Source organism: Schistosoma haematobium, chromosome 1 (assembly GCF_000699445.3).
Source record: "Schistosoma haematobium chromosome 1, whole genome shotgun sequence".
In the NCBI taxonomy this organism is placed as follows: Eukaryota; Metazoa; Platyhelminthes; class Trematoda; order Strigeidida; family Schistosomatidae; genus Schistosoma; species Schistosoma haematobium.
In genome coordinates this window covers 86,880,108-86,894,863 of record NC_067196.1, presented here as the reverse complement: position 1 = coordinate 86,894,863, position 14,756 = coordinate 86,880,108, and the positions used below count along the sequence as shown (strand labels likewise).

General features: G+C 31.9%; 1 protein-coding gene across 2 annotated transcripts in view; it reads left to right on the top strand.

The window, feature by feature from the left end:
- The window catches only part of MS3_00002358 (uncharacterized protein), a 45,377-nt gene extending 30,986 nt beyond the window's left edge, over positions 1-14,391 (top strand). For both annotated transcript variants that reach the window (XM_051209923.1, XM_051209924.1), the window contains 3 exons: positions 6,884-7,210; positions 9,687-9,734; positions 12,599-14,391. In XM_051209923.1, the coding sequence (XP_051075411.1) occupies positions 6,884-7,210; positions 9,687-9,734; positions 12,599-12,780 (557 nt within the window). In that variant the 3' untranslated portion in view covers positions 12,781-14,391. The remainder of the gene's footprint in view (positions 1-6,883; positions 7,211-9,686; positions 9,735-12,598) is intronic.
- The last annotated feature ends 365 nt before the right edge of the window (positions 14,392-14,756 follow it).

The window sequence follows — 14,756 nt, the reverse complement described above, 5'->3', positions numbered from 1 at the left end:
AATAAGTATTAGTATAATGATATTATTTAAAGAGAAAGAGAGCACACAAGAGTTTTTCATTGTTTCATTAACACTTCCTTAATACTATTTATACAGTTACATACTTTTGTATTGTATTATCCTTATTTTGGTTTTTTGATGAATATTTTGTCATACTGTTTAGTAGTTATAATTCTGGGTATATAAGAAATATATAAAGAATAGATATATTCTAAGTGAAATGTTTAATGAGAGTGAGTTCAAGAGGTTTAATGAGTTTGTTTTTTTAAAAGTAGTATAGAAAAAATCGGTTTCATTAGTTCTATTTTGTGTGAATAAATGGTATCTTTAGTATTATATCATCTTATTATCTAAATATCTTTGTATTGATTTTAAAAATTATGACAATTTGTAAAGATTCTGTTTGATACAAAGATATAACCGCTTCAATCATTAAGTGAAATTGATGAGAAGAAAGTTTTGAATAATATGGTAAGTGTAGATATGGAAGAACGTAAACAATGAATGCAACTACTCTACTTACATTGTATAATCAATTGATCTTCTATCTCTACTCAGTATTATACTCACCATGTGAATTAATGATACCTATGTAGTACTCAAATATTAGTAGCCTGATTATGTTTTATACATTTTGGGATCCTGGTTCACACTTATGAAGAAATATGGAGCAAGGCATAGCTTGCTATTGAAAAGTAGACAAATTTATCACAGATTTTCAAAAACAAAATCTCCGGCATATCTGATGGAACATGTCAATGTGATCAAGTGAGTAAATAAGAAAGATTTCACCTCTGATAATCAATGATGGTCTCCAGTATTACGGTTGGACAGAACTTATCCGTGCGAATCATGAAGATCTGACTTAATGGTCTGAACTTATCATATTTGTCACGATAGTTAAGTGTCCTAGTTTTCACCTGTGATCTAATCAACACTGTTACTAAAACATAGCCCAAAACAACTGTCTAGAACTCCTTAGTTCCCGTCAGTTTTCCCTCTTATACCAGTCTGTAGTGATAAATAACCTAAAGTCTTCGAATTGTCAATCAATTTCAAGACTATTAAACATATTTGTAACTGCTGACGTCGGAAGTTTATTTTATTTAAACACATAAATATTAGTACAAAGGAGCACCGATTACATATGTTCCATACAAGCCACTTGATTTGTGTATGGGCTGTGATACTGCCCGGGTGCCCGAACAGAAGCAGGTGGTTCTCTTAGAGGGCCATACCTGGAACCTTTGAGCTAAAGGTCTAATCCACAAAGTAGTGGAACAACGTCAAGAGATGCATTCTTATGGTAGCCGGTGATCAACGACTGGTTCATACACCATTTGTTCACTCAGGATCCTGGCGCTCACGTGCACCAATGTTTTGAAATTAAGGTTTTTCAACTGCCCTCGGTTGATCCTCCATATCCACCAACCCGTTTAAAGCACTGGACATTCAGTTTTCGTCCTCTAAATTTCGTAAACAACAATAATGCCTCGAGAATGCAGTGAATAGGACTTCCCTGTTAGTGATGATATACACATGGCCATGTGAGAACATTTGTAGAAAGCAAGCTGACTCTCCTCACCCTCTGTTGTTTTAGGGCATTTAGGAACTATGTCTAAACTGTAAATTTACTTTATGTTTACTCCTGTATCGAAAAGAATGCAAGACCTTCAAAATGAGAAATTTGAATAGTTAAGTTGAAATAATTTTTTGTTAAATAATATCATATTTTATTTTTCTTTAAAATAATATGTATTATAACATTTTTTGATTTAAATGTTTTAATATTCAATATTCATTATTTTAATTACATATTGTGATTGAGTTTTAAGTGAACAATCAATTAAAGTCTTTCAACTATTATCACTAAGTAATTGTATAGTTTCTTTTTTAATTAAATTATTTTAGATTGAGATCATGAACCGATTGATGTCAGACCACGGTTAGAAACCCGGAAGCACTAGATGGCCATTTCATCCCAGTATGGGACTCCTCAGTAGTGCACATCCACAATCTCGCTCGCGGGATTCGAAGCCAGGGCCTTCAGTCTCGCGCGCGAACGCTCAACCTACTGGACCACTGAGCCGGCATCCAATAGTGTTAGTGTCTAACCCCAAACAATCCACGAAATTGCTCAACCATCTTCCATTGTACTGAGGTAGATACCTGTCTCTACCCGACACGGATTACCTCCACTGGTCACGGCTTCTCACTGCTGAGGAGTCCCACAATAGGACGAAACGGCCGTCCACTGCTTCCAGGTTTCCAACGGTGATCTAACATCAATCGGTTCATGATCTCAATCAAAAACCTAATAATCTCCACAACCCCTATACTGGAAATTGTTTTAATACATCAACGGAATTAATATTGTCATAGGGGTTTTCTTTTTTGTTTTTTTGACATAGAAGAGTTGATATCTATTTAATTTTGTCATCAATTATACATGTGATACTACATATTCGGCATACATAAGTATAATTTTAAACAAAAGTCAAATGATGTTAATAGAAATTCAAATAAAAAAAGTTACTTGTAACACAATGATTCAATGAATCATTGGCATATGTGCATACTGTGCGTATTGCCTCGATATAGCCTTCATTCACAGGCATTATATGCAAAGACGGATGGTGACTAGCAGTGGAATCCAGTTTTATGCGCGTTTCGTCCTATTTACGATTCGTTATTTGGATGAACCTGCATCTCAGAGTTGATGTTCACCCTGGGGCTCGAGCTTATTATCGTTCGCTCCAAACACCATCGCGTTATCCACTTAACTACTAAGTCCTGATAGCCACTTGCTTGTGCAATGAGGTGAATTTTAAATGCACTTGGTATTGCTTGCCTGAATCTTCCCATTGATGTAAAATATGTTTCATATAGTTAGTAATAACGACATTTTTAGGTAATGGAGTTGTGAAGATTCTTCAATTTCATTGAAATTATCAGCTGATCTAAGTTGGATTATCATTTTAAACCTAGAAGTATTGGATGATCGTTTCGTTCTTATATGTTACTCCTTAAGAGTACGCATCCATGACCCTGGATGAGAGAGTCGAATACAGGATAATAATAATAATAATGATCATAGGGCTATTAAATAATGTAATGCATTTGTCAGCAAATTTTCGGTTACTAATAATTGCGTAGATTTAGTATCACATGTTTTGAATATCTGTTCGTGAGTGTTGAGAAAATTCTACTGAGCACGTGGCAATGTGGCTGCTTGTTTGAGTGATTCATCAGTATTTTGTTGTTACGGTGTAATCGTAAAGAACTTCTGATTGAATTACTCTTTTCATTAGTTGGCACTCCTCAACAAAGTGATCTGAAAGAAGTGCTGATAGGCTGTGGCATTCTAATTTGTATCACCCAGTGTTATAGACGGAGGTATTACAACTTAGCTAATTGGGTTATGATTGACTTTCTATAGGGTCGTTGATTACCTGAAACTATCTAACTTTTAGCTTGTTTCTGTGATGTCTCATCATTTCAGCAGAATAATACTACCATGTGTAAACCAGTACTATCTTATTCCCATGAACTATCTTTCAGAATAGCATATAAAAGATAAAGAGAAGGCTGAAAATACTTCGAGCTAGCGGCATTCAAAATAAGCTTTCAAGAGAGTTCCACGGAAGCGACAAATTGTGTCGCGTATCCAGAGTTGAAAACTACCGATTGTGTTGTTAATTTTAGCATGTTCCTAGAAGCTGCTAGATTATTAAGGTCACATAGAGATCTGTAAACATCTGTAACGTAACCTTAGAAGAAAAACAGCTTTTCATACTATCTTCCTTTTGTCCTTGACTCGGTGCTTAAGTGTGATAAACTTCTGGGGACTAGAAAGATATGGAAAATCAATGTCAAGCATTCAAACATCAGACAACAACACAAGAATGAATAAATAGCATTAAGTTGTGAAATCACTGTATATGTTCACCGAGAGGCTTTCGGTTGTGTGGGGAATATAGTTCATGTGTTTTCATGACGTTGTGTACCATGGCTAAAAATTAGTGACAGTAATGTTGATGCATTCATTACTTATATAATTAATAATTTCAAGCTTTATTATTTTTAAAATCTCCTTCATCATAATCGATTTCATTCCTATGACTTATACTGTGAATCGACAGGCGATTTTAACCATTATATATCATTATTCCAAAAAGATCACTAATCTTACCTGGAAAGCTGTTTAACACCTGAAAGCACCAGACATTTGCTATTTTTTATTTCAACACTTTCTAAGTAATATACACTTACAGTGTCAAAACTTTTGTCAGATATATTATTCAAAGCTCTTTAGTTCAATGAACTACATTATAATTCATTCACTGTTTCTAGGTAGTATTACTCATCAATTGCTCATAACTGCCTCCTCTATAGACTTGATTGATTCTACAGATCACAACCATATAATTGAAATCTTATGTATACCTAAAACGTTGATAATTTTCTGGTCAATACCCAGTTTTGTAATCAAAGTTATTTTTAAGTTATATAGAATCTTTATATAACCATTTTGTTTACTGAAATAAAAATACCATACTGTTATTAATGTATATCAATTGTAAGATTACGTCACTTCATATTTACTTTTTAAAAGGAAGGTTAAGATGATATTCACTGAAATTTGTCAAATGATAAATACATATTGTTTATATAGACTTATAAGCGATGTATTTTAAAATAACCCATTCAAATCATATAAAAATAAAGTGTTGATATTGTAATGAGAGACAAAATAAATTATGCAATCAGAATCTGTTTATTTATTTATTCATTCATTCATTCATATATACACGTAATTTATTCATAATAGTAGTAATAATAATAATATGCTGATCGGTGACGAATTGGGAGATGTAATTCTCAGTTTTTTATAAAATACTATTACCGCTAAAACTCAATCAATATTGAGTATGAGACAGATATCACTGACAGCGATGGTTAATGATCGTAAAAGCATCAATAATTGATTGGAGTTAATAATGTAATTCACTGGATGGATGGATGGATTCGTCATGAGATCTAAAGTTTGTAGGCTTGATTGCTGATGAAGTCGTTTTTACGTACTACTGTAAAGTCTCAAAGTAGAATGAAACAACTGTTCAATGTTGGTTTAAATCTCAGTGGTTGTCTAAGTAAAACTAATCCTTGTTGGGACTACTTCAAATGAAAAGGTCTTCATTAGCCTATTGTGTTTATGCACTTTATAATAAATGAACATACACTTTGGACACTAAATACAATATCGATAAAATGACCTGATATTTCTATGGAATATTCAAAATATCCTGTATTAAAAGAGAAAACGATGTAACAAGAATATATATTACTACAATAATTATTATTTCTGTTTTTCTTAAGAATTGATATCGGCCAGAGAATCATTTAAACCAGGAAGCGTTGAACTGTTATTTTATCCCTCATCTGGAATTTTTCAACAAGAAGTCATTACATAACGTTAAAGCTAAAACGTTCAGATTTAGCCAACATCAAATCGTAATGAAGATGACTATGAATTTTTACAAAATGTCAACATCTGACGTGCAAACGAGTGTACCAGTGGTGACATGTGAACCTCATAAGTGAAACTGGTTCTCTCAAGGTTACAGGTACACCTTACTTACATGGGCTAACAAGAACGCATCCTAAGTTCAAGGCTTCTTACCGACTCCTTTCAAAGACCCAACATTAAGATACAATAATTTCAGTGTAATATTTACTTTGTAGTGAAAACTAATGTATCACATTACCGTCTATACATTTTGTTTATTCAAGATGGTAATATGATATGTATAAAAAATGTTTCATTTTATTAATTTAAAATTGTTGTACTACACTCCAATTGAAATCGAGTTATGCACAACTGAAGGATCAACGATAATAACTCATTAGTTAATGCCAGATTCGAAACAAAATCATCTATATTAGTAATAAGTTGCAGTATAGTACCTGATCGCATATGTAAGCTAATTAGATTTGTTGATCGATTTCTATCCGCGTGTACATAAAACTAAATTATGCTCCCGAAGCAGTTGCTATCACGATTGCAACTTATCTATTTTGACACAACAATCCAATAATTGATGTCAATTGTCAATCAATTGGTCAGCAATCTTGAAGAGTTCATTTTCGGATAATTGAGGACGGTGTATTATTAACATCATGCCGTAGTAATGTTATCTCATGACCACAGAAATACAGAAGATGGACACACATTCTCTTTTGACCTAGTTTATTTGTGTTAATGATTCCCTAAAGATCTCGTTGTCAATGAAAAGCATGCTCATATTCTCTATATTCATTAAATATTCGAAATTATATTAATAACCTAGTCCAATACTTCTTTCTTATTACCCATTCTTTCCGAAAAATTGAACAAAAAGTCATTACACCAGTACTTGTTTGTATCCACAGACGTTTCATTTTGGGACCCACACATGGCTCATCATTAGTAGACCCCATTAGGCGAATTGATTCAAAAATTCTATCACCTGATAAATCATCAACCAATCGTCATTTTTAACTCGTTATTCTATGGTCTCATTTTTTCTCTAAGAACCGTGTCCTTCGTATATGATTTTCCCTCATAGTTGAAGGTAGTTGGTCTGATTTTCTTCTCATTTTGTTAGATTTTTTCGTTATTATAATGGTAATTGTAGCATTCACACTCATGCCATATCTCAAGTTATTTATGGCTGATTCCCAATGCCAAATTCAAGTTGTCTGCTGATCTCCAAACTATCATAATTCAATTATTGAATCGATTTATTGATTTTTCACACCTTCAGTATTCTCACTTTCATTTATTGTGATTTCTTCTTACATATTTATATATACAAATATTTATATATTTCACAACTAGCAGCAAAACAGAATTTTCTGCCTACCGGTGAGTCAGAATTAGTCAGTTCATTAGGAACTCCACCGAAAATTAAACAATCATATAAACGAAGTAGTCAATCTAATTTACCGAATCGAACAATCAACAGTGCTAAATTCAATCAAAATGTTAATCTTATACTAACACGTAGAGTTTCATTATCTAATTCACAAATTCCATTTAATGAAGATACAGATGCAGCGGATTGTGTATCCACATTGTCCGGTGAAACTTCTCAAACAATGGAATATAATGAATTTAATAAAACTCATCACGGTTCTGATCGAAGTGCTGCTTCTGGACGATCTAAAAGTAAGCGTACTTATTGCTACTTACTTTCTTTTGTCGTTATATGGATCACCAGATTTGATCTCTTTTTTTCTTCCTTATTTTGATTTAATTTTCTTCATGAATATTTCAAACACTAATGTGAACATGATATAACTCCAATTCCACGTCATGCCAACTAACTTTTTATATCTTCTTAGTGTAAACACATGGTGAAATTAACTACTATTGATATTGTGATGTCGAAAAGTTAGATACAAAGAACTCATTTTAGAAAGGAAACCATCAGCAGATCACATTGATAATTGGCAGAAAAAGTGTTTGCATTTAAACCACATGAAAAACAAACATTGGAGTACACTCTTCAGGCGTTTAGTTATTTGGTTAAGTGTAAATAAATGAAAACGATAATACAGATTAGTTAAAATAGCTTTTGCAACTTAATAACTGTCCTAATTTCAACAGATTATTTAATGTATACAAAAAGAGGCCCCTACAAAGTACTCAGTTTTGAAGGCAAAGTATGTTTATAAGTGATCACAAAAGTAGAAATGTGGAAATGGTTTCAAACTACCAAATAGAAGTTCATATATTTGACTATGATTCATTGTTTCTAATTAAGAATGAATAATATATACTATTTGACAAGGTATTTGACTTTTAACCACTGATTCATAGGTTCACCTATCCCATTATATAACCTTGAAGATAATAAGAATTAAATATTGAATGCTGAAATTTAAGAAGTCATGGATTTATTTACCTTTTGAGTTTCGATAGACCCAGTCATATATCATGATACATGGAAAAATACTATAAATTGATATAAAGTAAAAGATATTACAACCTACTAAGTTGATCATTTGGGAGTCCAAATAAAAATGTAATAATTGTTAAAATTACAATAGAAGCACTTTGGATCATCATAAGACGGTAAAGAAAATCTCTAGTTCTGATAATAGACATTGGTAATGTACTATAAATCGTATGATTTATGTGTAACATTTTCTTTGTCAACATTGGTAACACATGATGGTGGAGAAGATTCAAACACTTCACTTCTATCTGAAGTTTGTGCTGATGATGTCGTTCAGAAGAACGATGAAAGCTCCACGACCAAACCATCCAGCTCAGAGAACAAAACTCCACCAAAATTGGTAACACATTTCAGAGACAAATGACCTGTTTAGATTTCTCTGTAAATGTCTAGAAATGTGTTCTTTTGACATAGGATATGATTTGTTGTTATTACTAATGGTATCATCACTGATTATACACACTTTTTGATTATTTATATTCCTGATATGATCATCGAGTTTGTATTTTTTTAAAAATGTTTTCTCCCTAGCTGAATTAGTTCTAGTATCACTGGCTGATCTGAATAAAAAAGTCTAAAAACCCTCTGATCTCCTTTGTACTCCATTTATTTCCATAGTCACATTTGTTCTCATTTATTAATATGACTGAAGGTGATGTTCATGAAACCTTGCTTGATCTACGCTTCTCATCAACTGTTTCTCGTTAGCATGGTATAGTTACAATTTTAAGAGAATTGATACTGCTTGAGAGATTTGACATGATTCAATCATTATTAACGATTAAATAAACGCTACAACGATCAAACAGTGTGAATGTCTCAGTTCTCTTGGAATTCAGTCGTGATTGCACGACTCAGTCGTAAAGTACTCAACTATAACACTGTATGACTCTAATTTCAACCTTATTAGGATCGGCAAGAATGCGGATAAACATTGTTAACGAATTATAATTGGCGTAAATCGCTAATCAAGCAGATCTTCTTGATAGTTGCCTCCAAATTTCTAATCAACAGTTATTCGCTTGTGTAAGAAAATCCTGGCAGCTTACTTCCCTTTGCACTTTTTTTTATGCTAAAAGTGTTATGCAAAAAGATAATTAATGTTTCAGAATTCAGTCATCCAAATCAAACATTGTTGTTCAACGACTGTTTATCATCCTTCTAAACTATAAATCTTTTCTACTTTTAATATTAATCATTCAAGAGTTGCATTGAAAGAAATATATTTTATTGCGTACTTCACGAATCCACATTATTCTGACAATCATTAAAAACCGGGGGACATTGAATAGCTGTTAGTTATCAACTAAAAGTAATATAGGATGACTGTGCAATATCGCGAATCGATTGAAGCTAGATACCAAAACCAGTGGAATTCGACCTAGTGATCTAAATTTTGGACACTTACCACGAAATCTGGAGATCCTGGGTTTGATTCCCATTGCGGTCATGGATGCGGACCATAACGAAACGATTGTCCGGTTTGTTCTAGTTTTCAATGGTTATCTAGGCGAGGTCAATTGATGAAGCAAAATATAAAATCCAACAATTCCTACAAACTGCTGTACTCATATATATATATATATATATCATCTTTTGTGTTACAGAGTAAATTGTGTTTGATTGATTCGCATGATGGGTATTTACTATCCAAAATCTCTCTTTTTATCGTCCTGATTTCAGGTATCATGGGTGCTAGTGAAGAAGAAGGTCTAAAACTTGAAAATGAAGGTTAGTGTAATATTTCTGTTATCAATAAAATCAATCCATTGCAGATCTAATTATTAATGCTACTAGAAAAATCAACTATTTTGTAAAATTAGGCAAATAAATCAACGAAACTGTCACTTGGTATCTGGTCGATGAATAATAATCAGTGTTAAGCCATGTCAGTCATAAACGAGGCAACGACCCAAACTGCTTCACTTCATATCAAGACGACAAAAATTATGATAATTTGGTGAATAGAATTAATGAATTCAAAGGTTAGAAGTTATGTAGTAATGTTAAACTGAAGAATAATGTGGAAAATTGGGATTTTGAACCCTTTTGTCTAAAATCTTCAAATATCCTCCATATACCTTAAGCAGAAAGTTTACACTTTTAAATATGGTTTAACAAAACAGTCAATAGCCTAATGCACTGACATCATATTTTGATCTGGCTGTCACGAGTCTTTTTCCAACTTGTTTTTATATTAGGAAATATAGTAAACTGATTGAGTTAATAACTGGCCTCCATGGTTAATCAAAGTTCACGTTCTCATTGTTCATTTCCTCATCTGTTTACAGTACATTACATTGAATTTCAATATTTCTCTCTTGGTAGTTCTACTATATATAAATTCTCCAGTTAAACCTTATCGACTCATTTCATACATATTTCAAATTACTTGGTGTGTCACTCTTGTTTTCAGGGTGATTTAATGTTGTTTTCATTTTAATAGTTGATTTCAGATTGATTTAGGTCATGGAACTACGTACTTCCATTACAAAATAAAACTATGTTGACTTCAAGTCATTCAGTAAGCGCTTATTTGCTTTGAACAACGCATATACAGATTATTTGCTATCAATTTAAAGCATTGAAGTGTACAAAGAAAATGCTTAATGTTCATACACTTCAATCAGAATACTTAGATGACTTAATATTTGTTTTTTAAAGTTTCTATGCAGTCTACTCTTTGACTGTTTTCCCATTGATATATTTTGCTTTAGAAATTCCACACACAAAAGCTCACAGAAACTATGATAGTTTCAACTTAGATATAAGTTGAAAACTGATTGTTTTTAAAAAATATAATTAACTAGCTGTAACGATTATGATGGTGCTGAAAATCAACGTACTATGAACCCTTCGTAGATTCAAAGTAGATGTTAAAATATAACGATCTCTAGAATTAAATCTCAACTGATAAAGATCCAAAATGTAATTTGAAGATGAGCATTGGGTAGATACTGCTTCATAGTTTGATATGTCCATCCAGTGCGACTCTAACCAAGATCAAAATCAACTGCCACACTGTCACAATAATCTTATACTAAGAAGCAAGAATTTAATAGTTGACTTTTAATTTAATGATTTATTTAAGAACAACACGTTAAACGGAATGAGTGAATGTCTACTAGCTTGGTTTGGAAAGGCTCAAACAAAGACAATACTTAATCCTATCTTGGCACACACAGTTGATAATGAATGGTAGATAAAACAAAATCATTTTAAGTGACCTATCGCATACATTTGTTATTTAGCAATGGGATTTAATCCCATCTCCTAAATATTAGCAGAACCTGTTAGGATTCGAACCTATAACCCTAGTTTATGTGACTAGAAGAAATTCGTGACACTCCTATCTTGGCCAGATATAACTTGATAAACAATTTTATCAATGTTTTCACATCTCGTATGTGTTTGTTACTTTTCACCTCTTTCCATTTATATTCTTCAATACGTAATTATTTACACACAAATTATGTAATTTTAATAATCTTTTTATGATTATTACTATTTTAAAGTCTAATTATCCAAGTTTGACCTATTTCCTATTTTGAACTATTAACTAGAACTTTTGCGATTTTACTATTCTTATCAGTAGACCCGTCTTTTTACTATCAGTTTGTACTGTTCACCTGTTATTCATAGATCATGGACTCATAAATTATTTTGGTGGAGTTTTGTTCTCTGAGCTGGACCAAACCATCCAGCTCAGAGAACAAAACTCCACCAAAATCATCCACCTGAGCTACAAATCTTCTCCACCATCTCAATTCATAAATTATTTTGACTGGTTTAGTATTCTCATATATATATTAAAGATTGATGACTACCTAACTGAAAATCATATTGTTCACTTATATGTGTTATTTTAATTTCACAACGATAATCTTTACTTATATAAGAATCGCTAATCGACATTATCCGATTGATTGGCATCAACGATTTTAACTTTCCGTTAAATTGTAAAATTCATTTTTCAAGTTGGTTATTGATGAGCAAGCAACTACCGTCATCTATAACTTTTGTGCTTCACCAGGTGTTGTTAGTTTTCAGTGAAAATTATCTGCAAATTCTGCGTACTGTCATTTTTGCGATCTTGGTTAGTAAGTTTAGACTTATTTACTTAAACACTGACTAAGTATTTTGTATGTGTTACATCATTTAGAGGCCATAGTTTGTTTGTGGCGGTAAATAACTCTATGAAGGTAAACTGTTCAACAGGTATTGATCATTTGATGTCAACCTTGTTAATTTCTATTGATTTAAGTAACTGTAAGTAGAGATGATCACGGATACATGCCATTTTCTGTCATATCTTTCATTCATATGAAATCCTTCTATCATACGTTTGATAACCAGTCTAATAGTTTCATCCTCATCTATCTCCACATACCACAGGATATACTGCAGCTCCCTAATACTACTACTACTACTACTGATTTTTTCTCATGAGTGATTTAAATAAAATGTTTAGAAGGGGTTTTGTATTAACATTATCATATTTTGTTATATCACGTTCCTTCATTATAAACTTATTAATTACTTTATGATCTTTTGTTCTTTCTTTTCATCAATATACATATCATGTGTCATGATAGCGTTACGTTCATTATTGAACGATGCTAATCATCTCATTAGTACTATCAAATCGCATACAATAACATTGGAAACGGAATTAAATGCAAAAGTCAACGATGTTGATCGTTTAGCCGAAGAATTATGTCGTTTGAAAAATCGTCTTCTTTTAGATGGATTAACTCAATATTTGGAAAAAGTATAGTAGTAAAAACCATCATCAAACATACACATCAAGGAATTAATTATTTTTTTTCTAAAAACAAAAATACAGATAAACGAGTATTGGACAGTCAAATTAAATATTCAAGTCAGCTTGATCATTATTATTATGATGATGATCAGGAGGAGGAGGATTACGAATATTAAATCTTTCAACTGTTGTTAATTGATTATTTCTGTATTAAGGCTTATTCTCTTATGTGTCTGTCTAGACTCTATTAGTTATTTTTTTTTGTTTTTGTGTTTATTCTCAACTTTCGTATTGTCTATTTGTTGACATGATATTGTTTGTTCTTTGTCTGTCTAACTCTTCCTCGGAATCCCACCACCACCAACCTGTTTTTGTCCCATTACTATTATTATTATTATTGTCTGTGTAAAGGCATTTAATTTTTATTACTACTATTATCACCATTACATGGTATCTATTCACTTTATTTGGTTTGATTCCAATTGTTTTTGTGTAAGTGTATGTATGCTTCGAGGTAGATATAGAACCAGATAGAATTAACGCCCTTTTATAGACTGTTTTCCTAAAAATTATCAAAATATATTGATCTCCTTTTATTCTTTATTATTGATATGAGCTCGTCTGATTAAAATCAAAGTGTTAGCACAATTTTAGAACTAGTTTAAATGGCTGGCATAGATACACCAATTTTCTTTTCTTCTGATGCGTACTATATGTAACAGTTGTCAGTTTTTATATACCTATATGATGCCTATCATATATCTATCGCCATTTTTTTTTAAAAAAAACAAAGACAAGCAATAATCTACAGATCAGATCTTCCAATATTACTTTCATTGTTTATCAGTTTTTGTTTACTTTTCAAATCAGAAAAGAAGAATCAACTCATTTCAGAAGCCGACATTTTTTTAAAAAAGAAATAGAGATGCCTATATCAGAATATTAGTTAATTGACTTATGAACTTTCTTTTTCAATATTACTCTATATTAGGCGACAACTATGCAAGACATCATAGAAACAGTATCGTTTATTATTTTTTTCTTCTCTATTCTAAACAAACACTTATGAACTTTTACACAGATTTTGATGTATACACATTCAGTTGTCATATATTTGCTCAGTGTAAGTTTGAAAGACACTAATTGATCATTTTTTTCCCATTTTTTTTAATTGTTTTTTTTTCTATTTCGAGTTAATCATTTGAATGAAAATAATAATACAACTGATAACCACTTGCTGCATTGTTCTGTTTTGTATAACCATAATAGTTGACATTCCAATCAACCAATCTATCTATCTTGATGGAGTCTTGTTTCCTGAGCTGACCAAACCATCCAGCTCAGAGAACAAAACTCCATCAAAATCATCCATCTGAGCTACAAATCTTCTGTACCATCTCAATCTATCTATCTATCTATCTACTCAGTAAACTTGATTAGGTGAATAATTTGTTTACTCACTAAAACTTACACTTTTCTTCGACTTACCATGTGATCTACCGATGATATGTGGCTTTTGCCTGACGTATCGTTTAACTTATTGAGATTGATGTTTATACAAGTTAATGATACTATTGAAACATTTTTGGCTTCAAATTTTTGGACTCAATAAACACAGACAAGCTTCTATCGTCTTCCCGAGTCCTTAATTCTATTAAGCATTAATGGATCTATAATATCCTTAACGATTATACTAATCATTAATTGAGTTGTAGTTAATGTTATGTTGTCTCGTTTTTAATACAGATCGAATCTTATCGACCGAATTGACCTTTAGCTGAAAATCTGAATGACTTGAGATAGTGGTGATCTTTCTTTAACTTGTGTTTAATTCTGTAAAGAAGTAAAACATTGTTTTCCTTAAAACTCCGTATACGATATGTGAATAAATACCAATTAGTGCAACAGATGATTCTTAGCTTCCTAAACATTGTTATCAATCGCTTCAAAAATTGATGAACTAGCTACTTAAATTCAATAAGGGGCAT